This window comes from Strongyloides ratti, assembly GCF_001040885.1.
Source record: "Strongyloides ratti genome assembly S_ratti_ED321, chromosome : 1".
In the NCBI taxonomy this organism is placed as follows: domain Eukaryota; kingdom Metazoa; phylum Nematoda; class Chromadorea; order Rhabditida; family Strongyloididae; genus Strongyloides; species Strongyloides ratti.
The window spans coordinates 2242772-2270570 of NC_037307.1; the positions used below are offsets into that span (position 1 = coordinate 2242772).

Consider the following 27799-nt stretch of genomic DNA (forward strand, 5'->3'; position numbering starts at 1 on the left):
ACTTTGACTTATTAAAAAATACTATATAATTATTAAAATAAACAAGAATTTTTTCAAAATAATTATAACATCATAAAATAGATATAATAAATATATATATTGTTGATCAACAATAGACAAATATAAAAATAATTTTTGAATGAAATTTTTAATAATTTAAATAACAATTATATATTATTTAATTATTGAAAAAGTAATTATCATTGAAAAATATAATATTGTCAATGATAAATCAAAAATTTATATGAAAAAAAAAATGAACCCTAAATTTTCAATGACTACATATAAAATATCCCTTAAACAAAACAATACATTTAAAATGATAGTAATTTCAAAATATTATATTTAGGATGAGAAAAGAGAATGAGTTGATTTATATTTAATCTCCTTTTTATTGTGTAACTATTATTTTGTTTGATATCTTCAAAGACCATATCTCCTTAAACAATCTATATTTTAATTTGGATGAAATAGTTTTGTAAAAGTTTATAAAATTTTTCATCTGATTCTATATATTGGTGAAAAATTTATTTTATTATTTAAAGATTTTTTAACTCTATTGAACATAGTTATACTAACCATTAACAACACAAAATATTCTTTTTTGTAACCTCTAAATATTTTTTTTTTATTATTTTTATATAAAATAATTCACTATTTTTAAATTCTTTGGTTCTAACTTAACAATACGGAGAAACAGGTATAATATAATTTTTATTTTAAAATAATGTTACACCTATTTTTTTTAGACATTTTTAATCTTATAAAACGGTGAAAAAAAAATGTTAAATTTTAAAAGATCAATTGATAACATGAACAAAAGAAAAAATTTTAATTTACCAGCTGGTGACGTTAATATGAACATCTATGAGACAACAGTTACTTTTATGAGTGATTCAAACAAAAGTGTTTCAATCAAATCTATTTACCAGGTATGATATGAATATAATTTTAATTTAATTATTATTATTATTATAATAAATGTAGGATTCTTTGAGTAGTGGTTCTTCAATTGGGACAGTTGTTGCTGTTCATGGATGTCCTGGATCACATAAAGATTTTAAATATATTGAACCATTACTTACTAAAATTGGTATCCGTTTAATTGCATTAAATTTCCCAGGTTTTGGATTAACAGAATCTAATGATTATTTAAGACATACAAATACAGAACGTGTAAATTTTGTTGAAGCAATGCTTAGAATTCTTAATTTAAAAGAAAAAATTATTTTCTTAGGACATTCAAGAGGTTCTGAAAATGCCCTTAAAATGGCAGCACTTTTTAAAGTATGTTTTTAACAAAAAAAATACATAAATTATTAAAAAAATAATAATTTAGGAATATGCATTAGGAGCAATACTAGTAAATCCTGTTGGAATTAAAATGCATCGTGGAATGAAACCAGCATTCTTTATTTCAATTGGTGCTGCTTTATGGAAGATGAGTAAAGGAATGCAATATATAATATCTCCAATTGTAAAAACATTATATAAAAATATTGGTATGAGGATAAATAGTAGTCAAGAAGCTGGTACATCACTTATTACAATTGATAATACTGATTGTGAAGGACAATTAAAATATATTGATATTGTTAATGATTCTAATATTATTATCATAAATGCTTTTGGTGGTAAAGATCAATTAATTGAATATCCTGTTAGTAAAGATTTTGGTGAAAGATTTAAAGGAAATATTTTTATTGTATGTTTAAAAAAAAACATATACTTTTTATTTTATTAATTTTTTTTTTATAGGTAGAAAATTCAAATAATAAAATTAAAGATGATAATGATATGGTTAATTCAATTGTTAACAAATTAAATGAAGGATATACAAAATTTTCAGCAGTCTTTCCAGAGGATGGTCATTATGTTCAAAAATATAAAGCTGTTTTTATTGCAAACACTATATCAGCTATATTTAGGAGATAAGCCAATCTCGATTATTATATATACATATATTATACTATATTAGAAGCCAATGTATTTGGCGAATACATTTTTAAGAGATAATTTAGTCAAGTTAATTACATTATTTAATGATAACAAAATTGTGCAAAAATATATTATTTTATTTTATAAATTGAATAGTTTTCTATTATACATAATTACAATGTATTGTTATTTTTACTACATATTTTTGCATTAAAATAAAATATATTTTATCACCAAGGTCATAGTTCAATTAATCAAAATATAAATCTTTTATTTACATTATTTTTTTAACTTTAAAATTTACATATTAAACATTTTTAAAAAAAAAAAAGAAGGTAATTATGAATATACAATTTATTGAAACTTAATTTTTAGGAGATCCTCGGGCATGATTACACGTCATTTTTTGTAAAAAACAATGAATTGATGTAAATGTTGGTCTATTATGTTCTTCACGTTGCCAACATTTTAACATTAATTCATCATAAAGTATAGAATTTCCATGCCTTGGTCTAGGTAGATATGTATGTAATTTTCCTGAATTATATATATATTCAAGATTTTGTACAACTTCATCATCACTTAATTTTGAATATGGTTTATCATAACCACCCATAAGAATTTCCCATAATGTAACACCAAAATGCCATACATCTGATTTTGTTGTAAATCTACCTAATAAAAGTGATTCCCATGCCATCCAACGTATTGGAGCATTCATTTTACCTTGTACTGTATAATAATCACTACTATATAAACTACGTGCCATACCAAAATTACCAATTTTAACAATATCATCCTCAGCAACAAAACAATTTCTAGCAGCTAAATCACGATGAACAAAATTTTGTGATTCTAAATAACTCATACCAGCAGCAATTTGTGTGGCAATTGATAATAAAAATTCTGTTGTTAATGTATTATAATTTTGTGATTGAAGATATTGACAAAGATCACCATTTTTCATATATTCCATTATACAACAAATAATATTATTTGGTTGTTCAAAACTAATACCAATAACTTCTAAAATATTTTGATGTTTTAATGAACTCATTACAATAATTTCTTTTTTAAAATTAATAAATTCATCTTTTGTAGCTGTTTGTTTTAATTTTTTTGATGCAACTAATCTATGTTCTAATCTACAAAGATCAATTGGTCCAAATTCACCATCACCTAACTTTTCAACATGAATTAAAACATTTGGATTAATTTTAACAATATGATCCATATTAAATAAAAATTCTTCAATTTCTTTACTACAATTTCTATAGGATGTATTTGGTGATGAAATTATTGAACTTGTATTTGATATATTACTTGTTAAAGTACCTTGACTAAAAATATTATATGTTCCACCTTCTGTTGAGTAATACATTTTATTTAATAATGGTTGTTCAACACAAACAGAATAATCTGGATCTGCATAATCACTACCATTATCTGAAATAATATTTTTACCATTTATTAATGTACCGCTTTTGTATGATCTTTTAATAGTATCACTATCATCTTTAATAATCATTTGAACATTACGCCTTTTAAATATCGGTAATAAGGTATTTTTTTGTTGTGTTTCCTTCCGACAAAAGAACATAACATATATAAGTGTTAGACATATTAAAAAAGAAACAGAAATAAATATTATAATTACAATTAATATATAATTTGTAACAGAATCAGGTACTTCATTAATTGCAAAAAATGTTAATGAATTTTTTGTTTCATCTAATGATATTATATCATCATTTTCATTATTTGATATAATATTATCAATATCTGTATCAAATAATATACGATTTGTTTCAAATTTAACTTCAGAAATAAGAAGAACATCTGCAGATGGTTGTAAATATAATTCAACTTTAATTAATTTAGCAATCCTTGATGATATTGGAATTCTAACCCATCTTGATGTTGAATATATTAAATCTGTTTCATATGAAAATTCAATACTTCTCTTAGAAAATGTTTTTTCATCACCAGTTGAACTAATTTTAATAATAGCTTTTTTAAATATCATTGATTTAAGTTTAAAAAAATTATTTGTATAAAAATTAATACCAGTTAAATTTTGTTTATCTTTAAAATAAAATTTCATTGTAACTTTTCCCTTAACATCTTCATTTTTCCATCCAATCCAATGATTAGGTTTATCATCAAAATTATCTTCACCAATTTTACCATCATATAATTTACCAAATCCTTTCATTTTTATTGTATCATTAGTATTTCCATCAAAATTAAAATCCCTCATTTCTAATCCATCAATTATACCTCCATTTGTGATTGTATAACCATCAAGTATACCATTATAACGACATCCATGTAATTCTAACCGAAGGCATACAGTTCTTATTTTATATGATAAAGGATATATACGAATACGTGAAGCAATAATTGAACCATCAAGAGGAATAAGTACGGATGTTCTTGTATCAGTGTTAGCTTTGATAAACTGAAATATGAGAAAGTTATTATTTAAGATTAACCTTTTTATATATGAAGTAAATATGTTTATGTATTATTATGTTTATTTTAGTATGTCAATCCTTTTAACTTTTATATTATTATTTAAAGAAGCTTATAATTTTATGCAATAAAAATTTTAAACAATTAAAATGAAGTACTCAAATTGCAATATGTTAGAAAGTTCTTTTTAAATTATTTGGTAATAATCTTATAATTGTCACTAGAATTGTATGGTTTTTAAATTTATCTACAACAAGTATAATAATAATATATTTCTTATGTAATAGTTTCTCAGTCATTCTTAATTTATTATATATATATATATATATATATATAATACTATATATTATTATTTATATAGATGCAATTTAATGAATCTGCTTTTAATTTATAATAAAAGTTCTTAAACTGTTAATAAATTTTATACATCATTTATGAGTTAGATTTATAACATTAACTATTAAATAATAATATTTTAAAATACATTGATAATTTTATAATAAATTGTAAGAAATTATAATTAAAAATAGAAGTTATATATTTGATTATAATATAACAATATATACTATTTTGCATAATTATAATTGATTAATCTATTTGATAATATTTATATTTGTCAAAATAAAATTAGTTATAAACAATTAAACATTTTAACACTTTAATTTCTTAAGGATATATTGTGATAAAAGTTTAAATCAAATTTGGAAACTTGACATCTGGTGATAATAAAAATTTTTATCTATTCACTTGATTTAAATTATTAAAAGAAAAGTGACAAAATATGGCACTAAGTTAGAGTATTATTTTAAATAGAATATATCAATAAGAAACATCTTTATGATGAGCACATGATTGATGAAGTGTTATGTTATAAGAGGATCAAAAATAATGCATGTTAAACATGTAATTTTTATTCACTCAAACTAACATATGTTTAAATTGTGAGTGAAAAGTTTATCTATATATTTTTCTTTAACTTTTAAGATATCCAAATATTAGGCATCTGTTGAATATATTTAAAATGAAACTTTAACATACCTCATTGTTTGATGAATCTTTATAACTTGCCCATGGTCCCATTCCTTCTCTTTTATATTTAACTTTTAACATTGGAGTATATTCTTGACCTTCTCCAGAACCAAAACGCCCTTGTGTTTCGATGGCTGTAATAACCATATTTGTTGGAAAATCAATTTCAATCCATTCATTTGAAGACATATTTATTTGAGACATTGGACACCATGCACCAGCACCAGTCTCAGTTCGTATTCTTAAAAATAAATAAATATATAAATAAATAATAAGGAAATATTAATTGATAATTATAAAGTATCTTTATATCAAGTTATGCTAATCAACATATCTTAAAGACAACAAAAGATATAATATAAATTATTAGCAATAATTTTATTATCATTAACTAATAATAGGTAATTTATTATAATTTTTTCTTAACATTATATTAATTATTATCAAACTACCATTTTAATTATTTAATGACATACCTTGAATTTTGTGGACCAGTACTTTGTTCATCATAACTTGATGATGAAATTATTTGTGAATCTTTAATACGACCATTTTCCATTCCTAATGCTTTGTTACATTCTCCTACAAATGACAAAAAAAAATGAATGTTACATATTTAATTAAAATCACAATTAAAAAGAAAAAAAAAAAGGTTACATTTTAAATAGAAAAACACTTCATTAACCTTCCATTGTATTTTCATGAACAAAAAAAAATAAAAGAAAACTTCTTGTTTTTTTTGTTGATTTTAATTACTTGAACTTTTATAAATGACCTTCAACATTTTAAAAAGATACTTCTCCTAATTAACAATCATATTTAAATTAATATACTCAAATTTTCTTTTTATCTTTTTTTATTTTATTTTACCACTACTAAATTTAGAATGACAACAGAGGGCGATGCCGTCATCAGAATCAAACAACAAATACATACTTTTTAAGATACCTATTAAATGAAATATAATAAAATACTGTACTTATTATATAAAAAGATTGAATGATGTATTAAATTCTTTTTTAACAACAATCCACTCCATGAATGATGTAAAATGGTTAATTATTTAAAGAACTGAAGACAGTTGTAAAAAGAAAACATGCTGTGTGATATAATGAAAAGTGTATTGTTTCTTTTTTTGATGATACCGAAATAAAGGAGTTTCAAAATCTTTTAATAATATAGTAAATTATATAAAATAAAAATAAGATAAGAAGATTATCTTAAAATAATACACCTTTTTTTTATGAAGAACTATTAATTAAATTGTAAAAATTACTTTTTATTGTTTTATCTTTTTTTTGTATATTTGTAATTAAAAGATTTTATTTGGAATTATAGATAAAATAGATAAAATGATTATATTCTTTTTATAGTAATTGTAATTAAAAATTATATATATTAAAATAGAAAACAATGAAGAAAAAAAAAGGAGAAGATATACTTTTATTTCTTAGAAGGCATATGTAATAAGGTGATTAAAATCAGTTAAAAATGTGTCATTTCAAAAGATATATAAAGATTAATAATCAAGTAGTTTAAGAGGATTAAATAAGAATGAGGTTGAATGCTTTTCAGATGTTAAAAATTTACTTTGATCTTCTTAATATTAAAATATATTTAAAAATGTGAAAAAATTATGAAGGTCATAAAAATAAAATTTACTATAATAATATTAATTATGTTAAAACATTTAAATTTATATAATATAAATCATCTTTTGTAATTGAGAAGTCTTCTTTTTTTTTTTTAAAAAATATGACAATTATATAATAAATGACATTTCTTTTGATTAAAAATAAATTGTCCCTTATTAAAATAGAATAATAAAATAAAAATTTTTAATAAAATTGAATGTCGTCATTACCATATATAGTTAAGGAAATATAAAATTTAATTCGGTTTTTATAAAAGAAAGTTATTATTGCTTCTTAAGGTTAAGTATTAATGAATTATTCATATATATATATGATTCTTTGTTTTTATAATACCGAGGAAATATATATTTATATAAAAAAAATATAAATCGGCATTATTCTTTTTAGGTAAATAAAAATGATATTAAGCTTTATGGTAAATGATATAAAGTGGTATACTTGTTATATATGAGTAAAAAGAAAGTAAAATTTATCACATTATAAATATATATATATATAATCAAGTGATTGTGTAAAAACGAAAAGTAAATATTGCTACTTGCCTTTTATGCATCAACAGTTGATGATATGATGATAGTTTATTTACCAGGTAAAAATAAATATTCCTTGTTACAAAAGTCATTTTATTTGCAAATGCCGGTAATAGTAAAAGAAATATTATGATATGATATATCATTTCTGTCATTATAAAATTACTAATTAATGTTACAAATCAAGTAAACAAAGAAACCTTTTGATAAACTTTCTCACCATTAACCATCCTGATTATATATATATATATTTATATAAAAATAATTTCTTTTTATAAATATATTTTTAAAAAGACTTATCACTTCATTGATTATTAAAAAAAAAATAAAAAAAAAATATAAAAAAAAGGAAAATTCTTTTGTAATAATTTTAATATATACATCTTATCAATGGGACATTTCCCTTGACATTGGTATTATGAAAGTTAATGAAGCATAAAGATTATTATTATTTTTGTAAATTATTTATATTATACTTACGTAATTCTAGTCCATTAATAATTGATATAAGTATAGATATTATTAGAAGTATAATACTTCGTGAATTGTTTCGGTGTGAAATAGTACTTGAAAATTTAAGTATGAACATTTTAGTAGTATAATAGTTTAAAAATGATAATAGAAAATATTTTAAAAATTATAATAATAAACAAAATATATTTTTGTCCTTAAATATTTAGATAAATCAAGTTAATAAACTTTCTTTATATTATAAAAACCTAAAGGCTTTTATTTCATTAGATCTGTAAATATTAATTTAAAAATTTTAATTAATCAACAAATATATCAATGTAAACATATAAAAATACATAAATCTTTTAAACATAAATTATTTATTCATTATCTTTTATAATAACATTTTAGAGGTAAATTTAAAGAATTTATAATATTATGAATTGATAAAATATTAAAAGAAGATTCGTAGTTTTACAAGCTTGAACGGGTAGTTGTGGTGAAAAGTGAACCTCTCTATATCTATTTTTCTCAATACCGCCCACCAAGAAGGATGTTATAAATATATAAAGAAAAAGAAGATAATGGCAATATGTGACAACAGATTTTTAAGGAACAATAAATTGAAGAATGATTAATTAAAAGTACATGCTATAACATTACACCACATTTTTAAACAAAAAAATAAAAAAAATATTATATATAAAAAATTTAAATAAATTCTTCCGGAAGACGGTAGATAAAATCAAACTAATTAATCATTCTTAAGTAAACATTAAAAAAAAAGAAAAAAAAAGGTTACTTAAAAGTGTAAATTTTTTATATAATAAATTAAAAACGATATAAATACTAGACATTAAAGCTAACTTTTATAAATAAATTATATTACATAATAGTAAGATTTAAAAAAAAAAATATTCAAAAAGTTGAATAAAAATATTTTTTTTTCTTATAAATTGTCCTTGGCATGATAGTTTTTATAATAAAAGAAATCATATTTACATATGTTAAGGTTGTGTAATATTAAAATCTTTTGATCAGTAGATAGAATCTGTTAAAAACTTTTTACATGTGTTTTCCTATTTTAGATATATTAAAGATAGTTTGTTAAAAAAAAGTGTCATTAAAAGATTTCATATAATGATAAAAAAAAAGTAAAGTAAATGTTAATTATTTAGAAAAAAGTAATAAAAAAAAAGAAGAAATATATATTTACATATGCCATTTTATTAATTTAAATTAAAATGAAAGATTTTATATTAAGAAGTTTAACAAATATTATTTTTTTTTTTGTATACTTTTAAGTTATAATCTTAAGAATTAATAATATAACTTAATTACATTTAATAATACAAAAATGTATTAATATAGTACTGTTTAGTTTGTGTAAAATAAATATATATATACTTTTATATTGTAACAATCACCAGAAATATATTCTTATTATTATTGTTCTTCTATTTGAATGATATATATATATAAGAAAAGGTGTCAAGTTATGATAGAAAAGGTATATCTTTTAACAGTTTTTAGTTGGAAGTGCGCAATAGTGTTAATGTTTTAGCTATTAAAATTAGATGAAATATGATAAATCTTGTTAACAGAAGTTGTTTTGTAAAAGATGTGAGAAAAATAAAATTTATGAATGTATACAATAAAGACAAGAAGTTTTAATTTTTAATCGGATTATTTTTTTTATATTATTGGCAGTTGGTATGTATATCTTCTTAAAATAAACTTTTTATCATTGAGACAGATGATTAAAAATGTAAGAAACAGTTTAGGATAATCTAAGATTACAATAAAAATAGGAAGTTCAAGATATAAGATGTTTTTGAATATATTGTTAAGCATGACAACTCATCTGTCATTTACCTATTGTATAATAGACAAAGAATAGTTAGTTATCTGTAGAAGCTTCTTATACTTAATAAAAATAGTAATTATTTTAAAGTAGTAGTATGATGATTAAGATTATAATAATATATTATAAAATGATGTGTGAAGTATTCTAAAATTATTATAAAGATCTGACAAGTTTATTTTTAAGCAGGTGTTTTAATATATAGTTAAAATAAAATTTTTAAATTATTTTTTTTTTTATATATAAAATAATAAATAAAAAAGTACTTAAAATCTTTTATTAAATTATCCATTAAATATATTTAATAAAATTATGATTTATAATAAAAATAATAACAAAAGATTATAATCTATAAAAGTTTTGTGCCATGAAAACAATTATCATTAAACATATATAATTGTAATTACATTGCAACACACCATCATGCCAAGGACATATTCAATAAATTATAAAAATGAGTTTCTATAAAAATGAAATGAAATAAAAATTTGTCATTTAACTCATATATATAATGTAGTTGAAAATTTTACTTAAAATACCACCGGCTATATTTATATAATAAGTTTACGGGTCCTTGAAGAAATTAAGTTAAGAATATAAGAGAAAATTAATTTAAAAGCTTAAAATAGCTTTTTAAGTATATGGTAGATATGAAATAGAATGAATATTAAAATTTTTATGTCATACTATTAGTTAAATTTGAACATGAAGAAGATTGATGATAACAATTCTTATTATATATAAAATATTTGTAACGGAAATTGATTAAAAGGATCTTTTTTTTCTATTTTCCTATATATATGAATCATTTTGAAGATAATAATAGTGATGAGAAATTATTCTACCAATATCTATTTATAAAAAAAAAATTACTATGATAATAAAAAATTTTATAACAATAAATATCCAAAAATATTATGCCTTTATAAGAAAATATATAAAATAAGTCATATATTAAGATCAAACAAATTTTACCGATATTAAATAAAAGAAAAATAATAAAAATATTTTGTAGTATGAAAAAAGTAATATAAAATAAATCATAAAAACTGAATTTAGTATGAGAATTAAAATATTATGAGTTTTTCTTATTTCATTTTATGGCTAATGATGATTACGTATTGTATAAAATATAATCAGTTAAATTTCCTCATTATGTAATAGAGAATAATAGTAATTCAATTTATATAAAGCTGCTTTCAAGTGTTTAATTAAGTTTAAAATTAATATTGTTAACAATTACAAATTATTCTTCATCACTACAGTACAAGATAATTTTTTTTTTTAATAAAACTAAAAATATATTCAAAAACAAGAAAATTTTTCTATCTAAAATATATAATTTTAATTATCGTATAAACATTATTATATTATTAGTGAGTGTCACTCTTTTATATATATATATAAAACATTATTTTCAAAAATTAAAAAAAAAAAAAATATTTTTTTAAGTAGCTTTTAAATGTTATAAATGTCAGCATGAAGAAGAATTTTTAATTTATTACTATTAATAAGAAATTATAGTAAAATAAAACTTTTTAAATAGTTATATATTGTAGGAAAAATTTTAATAAAAACTTATATTACTTCCTAATATAGTAAAATAAATTTTCAATTAAAAAATTTATTATTATAATATGGTAAAATAGATCAACTAATATAATAAATATATATATATATATTTTTAAAAAAATGTCATGCATATTGAATTAAATGTGTTTTAGAAGAAAATTTAAATCTCTATAAAACTTTTAATGGTAGGAGAAAACTTGATAAATAAAATTTATTACAATATATCTTGTGTGGGATATTTGTTTGCTTAAACAAACTTTTTTTGATTAATATAAATTTTAATAATCGTTTTATTAGTAATATAGATATCAAAAGTTAATGTTAAATTGGATGGGAATAGTAATAATCTTGAAAATAGAAATGTTGAAACATTATTTCTTTTTAATAATAAAAAAAATGATTAGAAATTTTATGTAAAAATATTAAAATGTCAACAGATTTTTGTTATCATAATGTTATATGTATATAAACAAAAAATTTATTTAAAAATATACCTATATTATAATTAGTCAATATAAATATAAAATATATGTATACTATTTTTTTCATAATATATTTAGCTGAATTAATATATAATATTTAGAAAAAAAAAATTATTCATCTAAATAACATAAAAATTTAATGTTTAAATATTTTAGTAAAATATAAACTATTAAAGATAAATTGACATTTAAATTATACTTTTTTTACCTCACATCCATCTGTTGACAGTATTTTATTTGTCTTAAAAATCACATAAACGCCATTTTTAAAAAATAACCTTTAATGATATACTAAATATATAATAAAGTATGCTCCATTCAACAATAGGTAATAAATCATATGGCTCCAGTAGCGCTAAAATCATATTGATATCTATATTATTTATATTTATTGGTACTTATAATAGTATCTTGATGTTCATAATATAAAATTGACATGCTGTGGTAGTTATTAATAAGGTGTTTCAAATGTAGACATTATGTCATCTTTGAAAAGCATTGTTTCATAAATAATAACCTGATATTACTGCTATATAAACTTTAATTATATTTAATAATAAAATCAAGAATATATAATAAAAGTACAAATAAAAAAATATTTAATAAAATATAAATATATACATATTTTTTTTTTATTCTAATTAAAAATTATACATAATAAACATTATCAAATAAATCCATTAACCTACCACTTTATTTAATAAAAAAAAAAGTCTTTAATTAAAATATTTAAAAGAGAAACAAAATGAAGCATAAAACATTTTTAATTTTGTTAACAGACACCTGTTACCTCAAAAACAACTGATCCATAGAAAAGTTTTTTTAGAAATTTTTACCTTAATTATTATCTAAAAATACAAAGCGGGTTGTTGGTAAGATTTAATTACACCAATATAGAAGCCTGTTGCGGTATCTTTTTCACTTCTAACTGTAAAATGAATTGTAAATCTCACAACATTTAATTATAATATTAACATTTAACATTATATCTTAATTGGCATCTTAATTATCATAAAAGTGACAGGTATTAAAAGTTTTAATTTAAATGTTTTAATTTATTACAAATATAATTTTATAAATAAATGAATATCTTAATGGATTTTAAAAAAGTTTTTGGTAAAATAGGATAATATATTTAAAAGATAAGAATTGTAATGTTTGTTTAAGTTAAATGCTGGGAAAATCGGTAATTTAGACAAAATAAAATGTGATAAAGGTAATTATTTGTTTTTGATAAGACTTTTACAATGATTAATTGTTTCAAATAAAAGAAGTTTTTAGATTATTTTTTTTTTTAATCTTATAATTGTAACAAAAAAAAAATAGAATGTTTATATTTAACACAAATAAGTATAGAAATAAAATACATTGAACTTTGTTTTTGTTAAAAATAAATAAATAATGGTTAATATTACAAATTTTGGGGGAATATATTATTTGTTTACTTGTATATTTTATCCAGATTATTAGAAGTAAGACTAGAATTAGACAAAATATTTTTTAATAAGAATAGAAATGTACATTAATTGAAAAAAAAAAGTGTTATTGTGAAATAATGATACAAAGAAAAGATATATTTATTTTGTGTTACTTAACTTTTTTCCAGATAAATGAATTTTCAAAAACTTTTGATTCATTAAATGGGTCCACTTAATAATAGTTTTTATGTAAGGACTTAAAAAACAGGTGACCTGATAAATATATCCTTTAAGATTGTATCAGGTTCATTTTTAATTTCCTGTTTTTATATACCATATGATATAGCTTAATTCATAAGTAATGACATAATTAATATAAAATTTCGCAACATTTTAATTATGCAACTCATTAGAAAGTAAGTATAATATAAATATATATCTTTAATAAATATATAACAAATTTTTTTCTATCCATTAATATAAGATTTAAAGTTTTTTATAAAAAATATATATTTATCAACATTAATTTTACACATTTAATTAATCAAAATGTGATTTATAGTACTTTGAGATACCCTTTGATATATCATTTGTAACATTAAACATGATAAAATATTTTTATTTCCACACATTTATAAATAATTTTAATAAATAATATAATGAAAGATAATATAAAATAAAAGTTACTATGAATGATATTAAATCTTTGAAACATCTATATAAAAGTATATTGTAAAAATAACATTTAATTTTAATAATAATTAATAATTCTATTTCAATTGAATTATAAAGTAATACTTAAATAAAAGAAAATTTATATAATTTTTTTTATAAACAATATAAATGAATTATTAATTGTTGCATCATAAGTCATAATAACACATAGTTCAATTCATCTTTTACTTCTAATTAGCATAAAATTAATTATACAATAAAATATAGTAAACATACAAAATTGTTCTTTTGTTAAAAATAAATTTATTCATTTTAAATATTTTTTTTTTTTTGTAAAAAAATTTTTTTCCTTATACTATTATTAAGCACTGGGGTAAAAAGTTATAATCAAGGTCATAATTTACAAACATGATTCATATACTTTTATTTATTTTCTTTATTCATATGATTTATTGATATTTTTTAAATATTTTTAAATAATTTATAAATTTTATTTTATAATTTTAAAGCATATAAATATTTTACTTATATCTTTATAAATTTTATATTATTAAAAATTTATTCTTTTTTTCTTGTCCAGTTATTAATTAGTAATTCAATATAAATGAAAGGAAACCGTTATTATGTTTTAATTTGTAATTAAAATAGTATGTTTGTTAAAAAGATTTCCACTATAACTAATATTTATTTGTATTGATAGTCAATGATTGATTATTTTATTTAATAAAATTTATAATTATTTTTTAGTTTTTTTTTTAAAATGAAAATAGATATATTTTTTACAACTATTATTTTATTTTCTATAATAGTTGATGTATTCACCTTTAGACAACAAACAGCAGCAGTTAAGGGACGTCTGTTGTGTGGAGATAAACCAGCTTCTGGTGTTAGAGTTAAATTATGGGATAAAACAAAATTAGGTAATTTAATATAAAAATAATTAATATTTAATAAATATCAATTTTAAGGTAGTGATACACAATTAGATTCCAAGACAACAGATGGAATGGGAAATTTTGAATTAACTGGCGGTATTGGTAGTTTACTTCCAATGAATGTTATATTAAAAATTTATCATGATTGTGATGATGGAAAACTTCCATGTCAAAGAAAAGTTAAACTTGGGATTCCAAGTGAATATGTTACAAGAAGTTCTGTTGTAGAAAAATGGTTTGATATAGGTAATTTAAAATATTATCTTGTTATTTTAAATATAAATTTAAGGTACTTTAAATCTTCAAGTAATAGTTCCAGATGAGGAACGTTCTTGTATCAATTAATCTTAATATTTTGTTCCTTTAACAAACAATTGTTTCTTTTTCACAAAACATTTTGACAAAAGAATATATATTTTTATGTTATAATAAAATAAAAATATTTTGATAAGATATTTATTTACTTTTTAAAGCATTCTTTCTTTTCATTTTTGAATAAACTTTGTTTGAATAATACAATGTCCTACCAAATTTTCATATAACTTTATGATTAATAATATTTTATGAATAAAATTTTTTAAAAAAAAAACGACAAATTTAATGATTCATATTTTTATATTACTATAAAAAGAACTTATCACAGTATTAAAATCCAATAAGTAAACAATTTTATAAAATGTTATCATTAATTTACTTTTTTAAAAAATAAATATATCTTGTCTCACATAAAATTTAACATTATTATAGACATAAAATTACTTGATTTTATGGATCTAATTAATAAGACAAATACTATATATTTTAATTTTACCAATAAAACATCTTTATTTTGATTGTTATCTTTAGTTACTATTTTTACAATTATTTTATACATTTTTTATTATAAATATACTGTTTAATCTTTTATAATCCTAGTCTTTGATACAATAAAAAATAAAACAATGTTAATTTCTGTACAATTTTTATCAATAAATAATATTTAAACTTGTATATTAATTTGTTATTATCTTTATAAAAAAAATAATTTATACATTAATTAAAATGATATAATAGTAAATATATATTGTATAGTTATTTATATAGTTTGATATTAAAAATTTTTATTGATATTTAAAATGTTTTAAAAATATAATGGTAATATATATTACGACATCTACGAAAAAAAAAAAAAAATTTGAAAAGAAGAGATAACTTTAAATAAAAATGTTAAAGTAATTTTGGTGATTTAATAAATTTATTATTATATTTAAAAATAAATAAAAAAAACATTCAAAAATATGAAGTTATGTTATTCTTTTTTTACTTTTATAAAAAAAATATAAATTTTATGATTAATCTCATAAAGTATATATCATTTTATTCTTAATATTATATGATGTTGTTTAACTAAAACAATAATTCTTTTTTTTTTGTGCAATTTCGTACCATCTATTAATTTTTTAGATAATAATTTATGTAAATTATTAGTATAATTTATAATATTATACAATTTTCTGGTGGATTATTTCTAATTATTTATATGAGAATATTTAATTAAAAGCTTACTTGAATTTATATTTAAATGTATAAAGTAAAATATTAATAATATTTCATCTTTATTTATGTGATTAACACTTAAAGTAAATATATATAAAATAAAAAAAAAATATTTTCTAAAATTTTCCGTTTAAAAATAACTTTATTGTATTTTTAAAGATAAGATATCTATTAAAATATAACATTAAATTTATCATAAACAACATCAATATTTAAACTAAAATAACTTTATTTTAAAGTTTGATTTATCAATCGTTTCTTAAATAATTTTAACATTAACTAGATTTATGTTTATTTCAAAAGTGTAAACATTTAATGAATCATTAAAAAGTAAAATTTGTTAAAAATCAAAAAAAAATTATAATATATTAGTTTTAAAAAATTAAAAGTTAATGAATCATCTTTTGTATATTACTGAATGACTATTTTACTTCAAAGGTATGAATTGATAGTTATGTAAATAAAATAAATTTGGAATAATCCAGTTACCCAAAATCACAATTTATTAGAAGTTATTAATATGTTTATTTTAACGTCGACAAAAGTAAATAATACTTAGGTTTATATACCTCCCCTCTCTCCATAATAATAGTATATAATAATTAAGAAAATTCTCAAGAAATATAAACTTTGTTCTCTAAAAATGGTTGGTTTTTTTAAAATATTAATTACATTTTTATTAATAACTTCATATACATATATTAATGCTAAACAACAAACTGTTCGAGTAGTTGGAAGATTAATTTGTGGAGATAAACCATTAGTAAATGAAAAAGTTAAATTATGGAATGATAATACACTAGGAACTGATGATCAATTAGCTTCCGTTAAAACAAATAGTTCAGGATATTATGATATTCAAGGTATATTATAAAATTAATAATAATAATTATATATTAAATAAATATAATTTTAGGTGGAATTGGATCTATTTTTACTATGGATGTTAAACTTAAATTTTATACAGATTGTGAAGATGGAATCAAACCTTGTCAACGTAAAATAGTACTTGGGGTACCTGATAAATATATTTCTAAATCAGATGCAGAAGTTAAAACTTTTGATGGAGGTGTAATGAATTTAGCATTTAAATTTCCAGATGAATCACGCGATTGTTTAAATTAATTAATTATCATATATAAATATTATATCTAAAAGATATATATCTTGAAAAATCTTATATAACATGTATTGTGTAAAAAATAAATTTTTGTTTTCATTATTTTGGTATATTTAAATGTATGTTGATCAAAAATATTGGTCATCACACAAAAAAAAAACAAGTGCTAAAACATGAAATAAAACATTTTAAACCCTATGGCAATTGTAGATATGATAATTATTAGATTTCATCTTTTGAAAATCATATAAAATGAATGAATTTTTTACTAAACATAAATATTCTCGTTTTATTTCATATAAAAAAAAATGAGTGGTAGTGGGGCAAAAGTTGCTGTAACGCTTACATTAATTGGATCAGCAATTGCTATTGTAACAGCTATTTCTGTTTGTGGATTATTATTTAGTCAAATTAATAATTTTTATGATCAAGCTATATTAGATATAGAAGATTTTAAAAATGTTGCAAATGAAGCATGGGAAAAGATGATTGAAACTGATAAAATTATTGGAAAATACAGATTTGCAAGAGATGCTAAATATGGTGATGAACCAAATGTACCAAGTGGTGGAGGTTATTCTTCTCCAAGTGGATCTATTTCATCAGCTGCATCAAGTGCTTCAACTCCATCAGGTGGAAACTCAGGTTCAGGATCATCCGGTGAAGCAGGAGCATCTTGCCCACCAGGTCCACCAGGACCACCAGGTCAAGATGGCCAAGATGGAATACCAGGATTAGATGGTGAAGATGGTAAACCAGGAATTGCCGCACCTGTTTCTGATGCCCCAGCCAAAACTGCTGAATGTCAAACATGTCCACCAGGTAAGTGTAAAAAATATTATATTTAAATTATTTTAATTTTTAGGACCACCTGGACCACCAGGACCAGACGGCCCTGCTGGACCTGCTGGAAGCGATGGAGAAAGTGGAAAACCAGGTCCTGATGGAAAACCAGGAACTCCTGGAACTGAAGGACCACCAGGACCTGCAGGACCTGATGGAAAACCAGGTAAAGATGGAGAAGCTGGACCAGCTGGAGCCGAAGGAACAAAGAAAACCGCACAACCAGGACCTGCTGGACCAGCCGGACCACCAGGACCTGATGGTAAACCAGGAACAGACGGAGAAAGTGGAAAAGATGGAAAAGAAGGTCCACCAGGACCAGCTGGACCAGCAGGTGAACCAGGACCAGCAGGAACTGATGGTGAAGCTGGAGCTGCAGGATCACCTGGAGAACCAGGAACTGATAGTGGTATGTTTAATAAAAAAAAATGTTTAAATTTTCTATAATATAATTTTTTAGCATATTGTCCATGTCCACCTCGTACTGGAGAACTTTCTAAAGAAAAATCTGATTCTAAAGGTTCAGATTCTTCTGTTTCTGCTGCTTCTAGCTCTTCCTCTTCATCCTCATCATCAAGTGCATCAGCCAGTGCATCAGCTTCATCTGCAACTGCTGAGGCAGCACCTGCAGCCGCTGAAGCAGCATCTGAAAAATCTGATGGAGATTCAGCAGGATCAACAGCTGGAATAAATTCTGTTGCCCTTAATACAAAAGGTGAAGGTGAAACAACAGCAACAGAAACCACAGAAGGTGGTGGAGAAGCAGCTGCAGCACCAGCAGCAGTTGAAGCAGCAGCAGGAGGTGATAAAGCACCAGCAGCCGCTGAAGGAGGTGATAAAGCATCAGCAGCCTCTGAAGGAGGTGATAAAGCACCAGCAGCCGCTGAAGGAGGTGATAAAGCATCAGCAGCCGCTGGAGGAGATGATAAAGCATCAGCAGCCGCTGGAGGAGATGATAAAGCATCAGCTGCCTCTGAAGGAGACTCAGGAGCCGCTGCTGCTGAAGCCTCTTCTGCAAGTAAAGGAGATTCTGGGAGTAAATCCGAATCTGGATACAAATCAGGGAGTAATTCTGCAGTCGAAAGCGCACCAAAATCAGGAGGATATAAATCCTTGTAATATATATTATTACATGATGTATTCACAAAGATAATGTATAAAATTTAAAATAATGGATAAATAAAAATTTAAATATTTATTAAAAAATACTTTTTTTGCATTTTTCTAAACTGAAAATGATGTATATCCAAATATTTTAAAAATATTTAAAAATTTTTCTAAATCTTCATGAAAATCAAAAATATTATTTGTTCAAGATTAATTTTTTAATAAGAATCGTTTGGTGCTAGTCACATTAATACATGTTAAGTTTCTACCAAAATACTAAGAAATTGAAAACAATGAATTATTTAGAAAATTTTCCGCTTTTAATTATATATCGCTTCAAAATTAAGATAAAAAAACGCAGCTTTTTGGAAAAAACTTATATTGAGTTTTCATTTAAAGTTTACCTTCAAAATATTTTTTTATCTTTTTTTAAAATATGAAAAAAGATGAGAAATAATTGTGAGCGCAAAAGTACCAACCTTTATATCTCAAAAGTTAATGTTATTTAGAAAAACTTTCCAACGTAGACTATATCTAAAAAGTTTTAAAAAGTCCAATGCACTAATTTCTACTTTTATTTAATGTCATGTTTTTGAGTTATAAGTATATTCTTGAAAAGTTTTTTAAGTTACATTTTTTATCGAATCTTGTGATAGTGAAGTCCTATGAAAATGAAATTTGTCTCAATCATTTTCTAATAAAAATTTTATCTAAAATCGTTATTTTACTTTTATAACTTTTGATTGCATCATAGAAGTCATGTTTTTCAAATAAATATTCTCCGCTTTCGCTTTTAACTTTAAATGATTGTAACTTTTAAAGTTTTAATTTTTTTATATTCATTATTATATGGAAAATTCATGGTATTTCAAGGGCTATCGAATAAACATATTTTTATTTAATTTTTTTATAAAAAGTTGTTTTCATAATAGAGTATTGAAAATGGCTCTTAAATTAAGTTTTCAATTCAGTAAACTTTAGATGGAAATCACTTGAAAATTATAAATGAAGAAAAAAAAATCACATTAAGTTTAAATGAAAAAAAATTTATAATAAAAAAAAATGTTTGAACTATTATATATAAAAAAAGGTAACATTTTTTAGATTCATTTATAGTAACAGAAGAAAAGATAATGTAATTATTTTTTAATGTGATAGTTTTTATGATTTACTATGAAAAATGAATCATTTTCCATGTTAAATTTTCTAAAACTTAAATAATACATTTATAAAATATAATTTTTATTACTTTTTTTATTTTAATTGTTATCAATTAAGTTGAGAATGCAAATTTATCTTGTTGCTTTTCTAATTGTTTTTGTTTCTTTTTTTTATAATGATGCGTTATAACCATATATATAATTTCAAAAAAGAGTATTACAAATTCACAGCATGTTAAAAAACTTACTCCGGACCATAAACCCAGCTGTCCTCCAAAATCTGCCATCATTTTAACAATACCATATGCTTCCGATTCTGTAAACACTTCAAAATTTAATGCTTCATAAAACATTTCTATCATTGCTCCATTTTCTCTAAAAAAAAAAATTTTTTTCAAAATAATTAAATGAAAAACATACTTATAATATTCATTACATTTTTCTGGTTTATCAGCACATGAACCTAAAGTAATATTTAATGATTCACTTGGCCATATGGCTGCTGAGTATGAAACTGTATAGACAGATTGTTCACATGGTTGATGACAATCACTACATTTAAATGTACCATGAATATCACCTAATTGATTTGTTTTTTGTTCTAAACATTTTCTTGATTTTGGATTAAATGCCTGACAATGTGTACCATTTAATACAGGAAATCGTGGATCACCACAACCACAATCCTGTTCAACCATACTTTGAAAACAAGTTCTATAACATCCTTCTGTAGAGTAACGATAATCTTTGTAAATATAAGTCAAATTAGCTCCTCTTGGAATACAATTTCCAAATGGACTTGGTAGTCTATTCATTTTTTGTAATTTCATACCAAATGAACTTATATATCCTGTTGGAGCATTATATCCAAAAGTATCAGGAAAAGGATATTCATCTTTATCATGAATTGTAACTCTTACACCAACTGCTTCAGTTGTTGGAAGGTAATCTGATGCATTAACATAAACAAGCATTCTTAATCCATATGTTGGTCCTGCTCTTATACTTGATTTAATATCACTTTTATTATGATTAAAAGTAAAACAATTACCAAATGTAGGATCTGTAACAATTTTGAAATCATTATCAATATCACATGCAGCACCATTAAAAGAACATTTTTGTATTAATTGATGTTTTTGAATTGATAATGATCTTCTAACAGCTTCACTTAATTCACTCATAGCAAATATAATATTTTCTTTAGCTTTTGTTACAATTGCAACTTCATCACTCATATCTGTAAAACCTAATGCTTCTAACATATCACTTTCATCTTTAACTTTTGTACCATAATATTCCCATAATTTTAAAATTTCTTCTGATGGTTTATATTCAACGCAAAAAGATTCTTCACCTGTGTAACAATAACATGGAATTTTTAAACTTGGTGATCCATCTGGACTATTAAGTTTACAAACTTTTTGTTTATCACATGTAGCACATTCATATTTATTCCATAATTCTTTCTTATGACATGGCCATGCATCACCTGAAGCTCTATCAAATGCACACATACAATAATCTTTTGTAAAATCTGGTGTATTTCTAGAATTTTCTGTACATTCTTCTTTTTTACCATCATCTGGAGATACTGTACATATACAATCAGAATATGTAATTTCAAATTCAATATCTTCATCACGTTTTTTTCTTTCTAATTTTGGTGTTAATTTTGTTTCTAATCTTATTGCTTCTTCTAATCTATTTTTTTCTCCTGCTTTTATCATTACATCACTATATATTCTTAACTAAAAGTTTTTTATTAATTATAAAAATTAAAACTTTATTAACATACAATTTTTTTTATAGCATCAACATCTCTTATTGTACTATCTTTGTATGGATTTAAATTACAAATTGTTATTGCTGGAAATGGTGCTGTATCAAATTGTAACTGAATATCAGTAATTTTAGCATTTTTTTGATATTTTGCCACAACATCTATAGCATGATAAATAAACATACAAAGACAACAAATCAATAAAACAATCCATGTAATTTTGTAGTAATAATTTGGTGCCATTGATAACATTGGAATACCATGACTAGATGTTTTATTACAAAATTCATTTAAATGCCAGGATAATCTTTCATTGTATGATAATCTTGTTGGATCAATGTGACGAAGAACATTATCCTCATTAAGTAAATCACATTGAACTTCTTTATTAATATCATCATTAGCTTCAAGTTCTTCATATTGTGAAAAAATATCTACAACAGCAGGTAAATCAAGATCATCTACTAGTAATGTTTTATTAGATGAATTAGTAGAATATTCTGAAAACTTCAATACCATTTTTAAAATAAAAATAATAAAATTTTACTATATTTCTTTTGATATATCTTATTTATATATTTTTTAATAAATAATTTTATTATAAATAAATAATTATCTTACTAAAATATTTATTTTTTTTTTTAAAAAAATTAATCAAACATCTATACAAAATTAAAAAAGAAAATTTAATACTTAACCATAAACAACAGGTGTTTGAACACCATTTTTTGAATATGTCTTGATATTTCCAATTGTATTATTCCAATTATTAATAGTACTTTCTTTATTTTTAGCTTGTTGCCTTTTTTTACATATTGTAAGAACAATAAAATATGTAGCAATAAATGCAAGAATAACAAAGAATAAGATAAGAATTTTTAATGTTTCCATTGACATGCAAACTTTAGCTTTAACACTAATGACAGGATTATTATTATTTAAAGGAAGTGAATTACTTTTATTATCCAAATCTAATACTTCTTTATTTCCAGTATTTTCATCATCTAATACATAAACATACTGTGAAAATAAATCAGTATCTAGTAATTTTGATTTGTTAATATCAATTGTTATATTATCATTCTTTGTACTTCTTTTTGATATTTTTTTATTCCATGGTCTATTAGGAGCATTATACATATTAGTGCTAATAGTTGTTGTACCTTTAGGTATATTATTATTTGTCATTCCACCTGTTATTGAATTACCATTAATTGATGATGAACATGCAGGAGGCTAAAAATAAAATTATTTATTATTAAAATTTAATACAAAATAATAATAAAAAATTAGATTAATAAAAATCAAAAAAAAACTTACAGTAATACCATTACAACCACCTCCTTCTTTTGCACAAAGTTTTATTTCACATTGAAAACGAACAGCAACACGATCAGCAAACTTAAAAACATACCCTTCTCTGTATGCCATATTTAATGCTTCAACATATGTTGGATCACCAAGAAGTAATCTATCTGTATGGCAACCTTTATTATCAATAACCATTTGTTTTTCTCCCTGACCATCTTCAACATAACATGAATGAACTAACATACCATACATATCAGAATCACACTCCCATCGATGAACTACTTGATCTCCAACTTTAGCATACTTCAAAATAGGCCCATCTAACAAATCTTTTCTAATCGTATAAGTACATGTTGGTAATGGCATATCATGAGCAATACTTTCTGTCTGTAATTGACTGAAAAAAAAAAAAAAGATAAGCAAATATAATAGAATTATGTATTGCCTAACACAAGACCAGTTATTTTGTAACAAAAGTTTAAAGGACATAACCTTGATTTACAAAAAAAAAAGAATAAGTTATAATATAATAAAATATATTGATACTTAAATATTCTTATAATATATTTTATTTTTTCAATAAAAAAAGTTTTTTTTTATATTAAGATATTTCTTCCATTAAATAAATTAAAGTACAATACTAAATGGTTGCATTTTTTTTTTAAAATTTTTAAGATAAAATAAATAAGTTTTCAAAGAATTGAAATTTTTCAAGAGTAACTTGCCTTGAAAGAAATAGTCCTAGAAATTTTATGACCATCCAAAATTTTATAAACATATTAACAATAAAAGAAAATATAGTTCAATTATTTTTTTTTAAACAAAATTATTGAATGTTTTTGAAATGTTATGTAAATTAAAAAGTATGGAAAAATAGAGATAAAACCGTTACTATGAGTTAAATAAAATAAAAACTATTATCATAATGTATATTTTTCTATTTATTATATATATGAGGTAAAATAAATTTAATGAGTCACTACAATTTTTATCATATATATATATATATACATGTATATAATTATGTCCTGTTAACATTAAAATTTTTGTATATATTTATAAAACTTACCTAACTTCAAGTTCACTTTGAACTTTTGTTTCACTTTCTCTATACAAACAATTAATATTAAAAGCACGATCAGTTTTAGTAATAAATAATGGATGAAAAGAAATTACCAAAACTGTAGAAAATTGCATTCCACCAGGTTTAAGCTACAAAAATATTAAATATAAAAAAATAATAGTAAAAAAAAATTTAATAAAACATACAACACGTTGACGATCCATATCACAACTTCCATGATGTAATTTAATACCATCAATTGGTAAACCTTCTAAACTTGCTTGAGCATAATCAACTTTACATTCAGGATTATTATAATGTCCTCTAACATAAACTTTTCCCATAAATTTATTTTTAGTTTTAAATCTCATTTCAATTGTCTCAGCATTACATTTAATATCAGGAACTCCAATAATACCATTTTCTTCATCAAATAAATCTTGTGATTGTAAATAATCATTAGTAGTAAAATAACCATTACCTTGTCCATTACCTAATTGATATAATAAAAAAAATACAAGATAAAATAATTTAACATTGAAAGACATTTTTTTCATAATTTTAACTAAAAATAAAAAAAAATTTTATTAACAATAATAGTTATATATATATATATTTTTTTTTTAATATCAAAATAAAAATAATATATAGTAAAAGTAAGACCACCTCTAGAGTGGCACTTTAGAAAATATATTTTTATAAATAACTGATCACGAATGATTAAAAATAATTGAACAAAAATACTCAGCTTGTCACTCCATGATATAGCTATAAAACTTTTGTAATATATTTAAATGTCTAAAAATATAACAATATATAACCTTCAAAAATAATAAAGTTATGGCTTCTATTATGATAATCAGTCAATGACTTTTTAACATCTTATAATATAAATAAAAGAAACTTTAGTGTAAGATTTCTTTTAAATTGAAATTTTTAAAAAATTTTTCAATTATCTACAAATGAGTTACTTTAAAAAATAGAAAGGACATTTTTAATATTTTTGTTTAATAAAGGTAGGAGCCAATTTTAATGAGATTATTAATTTTTTTTTTGTCAAATAGAGGTAAAGGTTGTTATTATATACATTGATTATTATAAAGCTCAAGAATAATTGTTAAAAAAAAAAGAAGAAAGATTATTATGAAATATAAAGAGGTAACATAACTAAAATGATTGCCTAAAAACCAGGTGTTCATAATTTTTTTTCAAGGTCTTCTTTAAAATATTATATTAATTTGTTAGAATAATACTAATGATTAAAATAATAAATAATAATAAAATATTTAATGATATATATAGTAATAATTTTACTATCATCTAAAAGAGGTAAATAATTTGCAATATTTGTTAAAATATGATTCTTAAAATATAATATTGAGTTAAGATTTTATTAATGTTTGTTTTTAATGATATTCCAAAGTACCACATTCTTTTGGTCATTTAAAAGTTCACTAATAATAATAATAGTAGTTTAACATGGTGTCAGTATTAGAAGGTATAGTGTTAAATAAACACATCTTATAATTATTAATAGACTATGTTTATTTTCTGGCACTACATTAATCAAATAAGTTTTTGTTATAAATTGAGGGATGACAAATATAAAGAGTGAATGGAATAATTTACAAATGTTTGTAAATAAGAAGGAAGTGTGAAGATATAAAAGATGATTTAAATATTATTATAATTGTGAAAAGTAAAAATGTACAAAATTCAAGAAAATTAATAAAATAAATATTTTTTAATCATCACGATATATAAAATTTTTTCTAGTTTTAAGTTAAAAGTAAAAATTTATTTAATGAATTATTATCATGACTAAATATATAATAATTTTAAATAAAATCCAATAAACTTAACATAAAAAAAAAACAACATATTATTAGTGAAATAAATATTATTGTCAACTTTTATACCTATTTTTTTTTTGTAAACCCTCCTTCTAGTTTTTAATAACCAGGGTCTATTATAATTTCAATAGAACATTTAATTAAGATAAATAAGACATTTTCAATATATAATAATTTTATAATTGTTTAAAAGTTTATTTCTAAAAATTTATGGTTATTAATAATTTAACAAGCATAAAAATTTATTAATTTAATATAAATATAAATAATACGGCAAATTAATTATTAAAAGATGTGAATGTTTTTAAAAAAAAAAAATAATATAATTAAAACATTTGCCTTTTTAAGTGGTCTCAAAGTTGGCATTGATTGTTAGAATTATTATCACTCATTAAAGAGGTAAAATTGTAAAGTTAAGTGAACCATAAGTTTGAGGTATATGAGTTGTTCTTTATGATTATGTTGTCATTATTATTTTAAAATAACCTTGAAGTGATAGGTAGAAGATGAAAAAGATTTTTAAGATAATATTATTATAGGTATCACTTATTAAGAGTTTTTCTTCCCAATTTAAATATTTAATTGTAGATTTAAAAATTGAAAGGTAAAATATAATTGAAATTTTTTATATAATACATGTTTTTATAATTATTTAACAAAATAAACCAGTTATTGATAAAAATTTGAAACAAAAACAATTTATTTTATTCAATTAAAATTATTCTTTTATATATAAATTTTAAATTCAATTATAAATAATAAATTAATTGTTATTTTTACTAAATATTTTTCTTTTCATAACTTTTAACAAAATCAAAGTTAATCAAAAATAATAATATTATATACAAATTATTTTCCTGATATTGATATTATGATTGTGGCATTAATTATATATTTTAAAATTATTATAATAATAACAATTTAACTAAATATTTACATTTAATTGTGTACTATTTTATTATCATTGTCTTGTAATATAAAAGTTTGTAGAAATATA

At 21.5% G+C, this 27799-nt stretch overlaps 7 protein-coding genes across 7 annotated transcripts; 4 read left to right on the forward strand and 3 right to left on the reverse strand.

Moving 5' to 3' along the window:
• Positions 1 to 782: 782 nt before the first annotated feature.
• Positions 783 to 1935, forward strand: SRAE_1000069700 (Protein of unknown function DUF1057 family-containing protein; the record flags this gene model as incomplete). The annotated part of the gene is made up of 4 exons (XM_024647560.1): positions 783 to 932; positions 988 to 1287; positions 1340 to 1705; positions 1759 to 1935. 4 exons carry the CDS (start codon positions 783 to 785, stop codon positions 1933 to 1935), a joined length of 993 nt encoding a protein of 330 aa, XP_024501626.1.
• A 367-nt stretch (positions 1936 to 2302) lies between these two features.
• Positions 2303 to 8216, reverse strand: SRAE_1000069800 (Coagulation factor 5/8 C-terminal type domain and Protein kinase domain and Serine-threonine/tyrosine-protein kinase catalytic domain and Galactose-binding domain-like and Protein kinase-like domain and Tyrosine-protein kinase, catalytic domain-containing protein; the record flags this gene model as incomplete). The annotated part of the gene is made up of 4 exons (XM_024647561.1): positions 2303 to 4399; positions 5452 to 5683; positions 5919 to 6024; positions 8108 to 8216. 4 exons carry the CDS (start codon positions 8214 to 8216, stop codon positions 2303 to 2305), a joined length of 2544 nt encoding a protein of 847 aa, XP_024501627.1.
• Positions 8217 to 13815: 5599 nt separating this feature from the next.
• On the forward strand, positions 13816 to 15371 carry SRAE_1000069900 (Transthyretin-like family-containing protein; the record flags this gene model as incomplete). Its single annotated transcript, XM_024647562.1, has 4 exons — positions 13816 to 13832; positions 14839 to 15011; positions 15060 to 15272; positions 15316 to 15371. The coding sequence occupies 4 exons, from the start codon at positions 13816 to 13818 to the stop codon at positions 15369 to 15371; spliced, it is 459 nt and encodes a 152-aa protein (XP_024501628.1).
• Positions 15372 to 17205: 1834 nt separating this feature from the next.
• Positions 17206 to 17687, forward strand: SRAE_1000070000 (Transthyretin-like family-containing protein; the record flags this gene model as incomplete). The annotated part of the gene is made up of 2 exons (XM_024647564.1): positions 17206 to 17425; positions 17479 to 17687. The coding sequence occupies 2 exons, from the start codon at positions 17206 to 17208 to the stop codon at positions 17685 to 17687; spliced, it is 429 nt and encodes a 142-aa protein (XP_024501629.1).
• Positions 17688 to 17990: 303 nt separating this feature from the next.
• Positions 17991 to 19644, forward strand: SRAE_1000070100 (Nematode cuticle collagen, N-terminal domain and Collagen triple helix repeat-containing protein; the record flags this gene model as incomplete). The annotated part of the gene is made up of 3 exons (XM_024647565.1): positions 17991 to 18504; positions 18548 to 18934; positions 18986 to 19644. 3 exons carry the CDS (start codon positions 17991 to 17993, stop codon positions 19642 to 19644), a joined length of 1560 nt encoding a protein of 519 aa, XP_024501630.1.
• A 1194-nt stretch (positions 19645 to 20838) lies between these two features.
• On the reverse strand, positions 20839 to 23094 carry SRAE_1000070200 (Na+ channel, amiloride-sensitive family and Degenerin family-containing protein; the record flags this gene model as incomplete). The annotated part of the gene is made up of 4 exons (XM_024647566.1): positions 20839 to 20844; positions 21041 to 21167; positions 21213 to 22543; positions 22591 to 23094. The coding sequence occupies 4 exons, from the start codon at positions 23092 to 23094 to the stop codon at positions 20839 to 20841; spliced, it is 1968 nt and encodes a 655-aa protein (XP_024501631.1).
• A 174-nt stretch (positions 23095 to 23268) lies between these two features.
• SRAE_1000070300 (Zona pellucida domain-containing protein) lies at positions 23269 to 25497 on the reverse strand (the record flags this gene model as incomplete). The annotated part of the gene is made up of 4 exons (XM_024647567.1): positions 23269 to 23811; positions 23896 to 24283; positions 24956 to 25098; positions 25156 to 25497. The coding sequence occupies 4 exons, from the start codon at positions 25495 to 25497 to the stop codon at positions 23269 to 23271; spliced, it is 1416 nt and encodes a 471-aa protein (XP_024501632.1).
• Positions 25498 to 27799: the final 2302 nt, after the last annotated feature.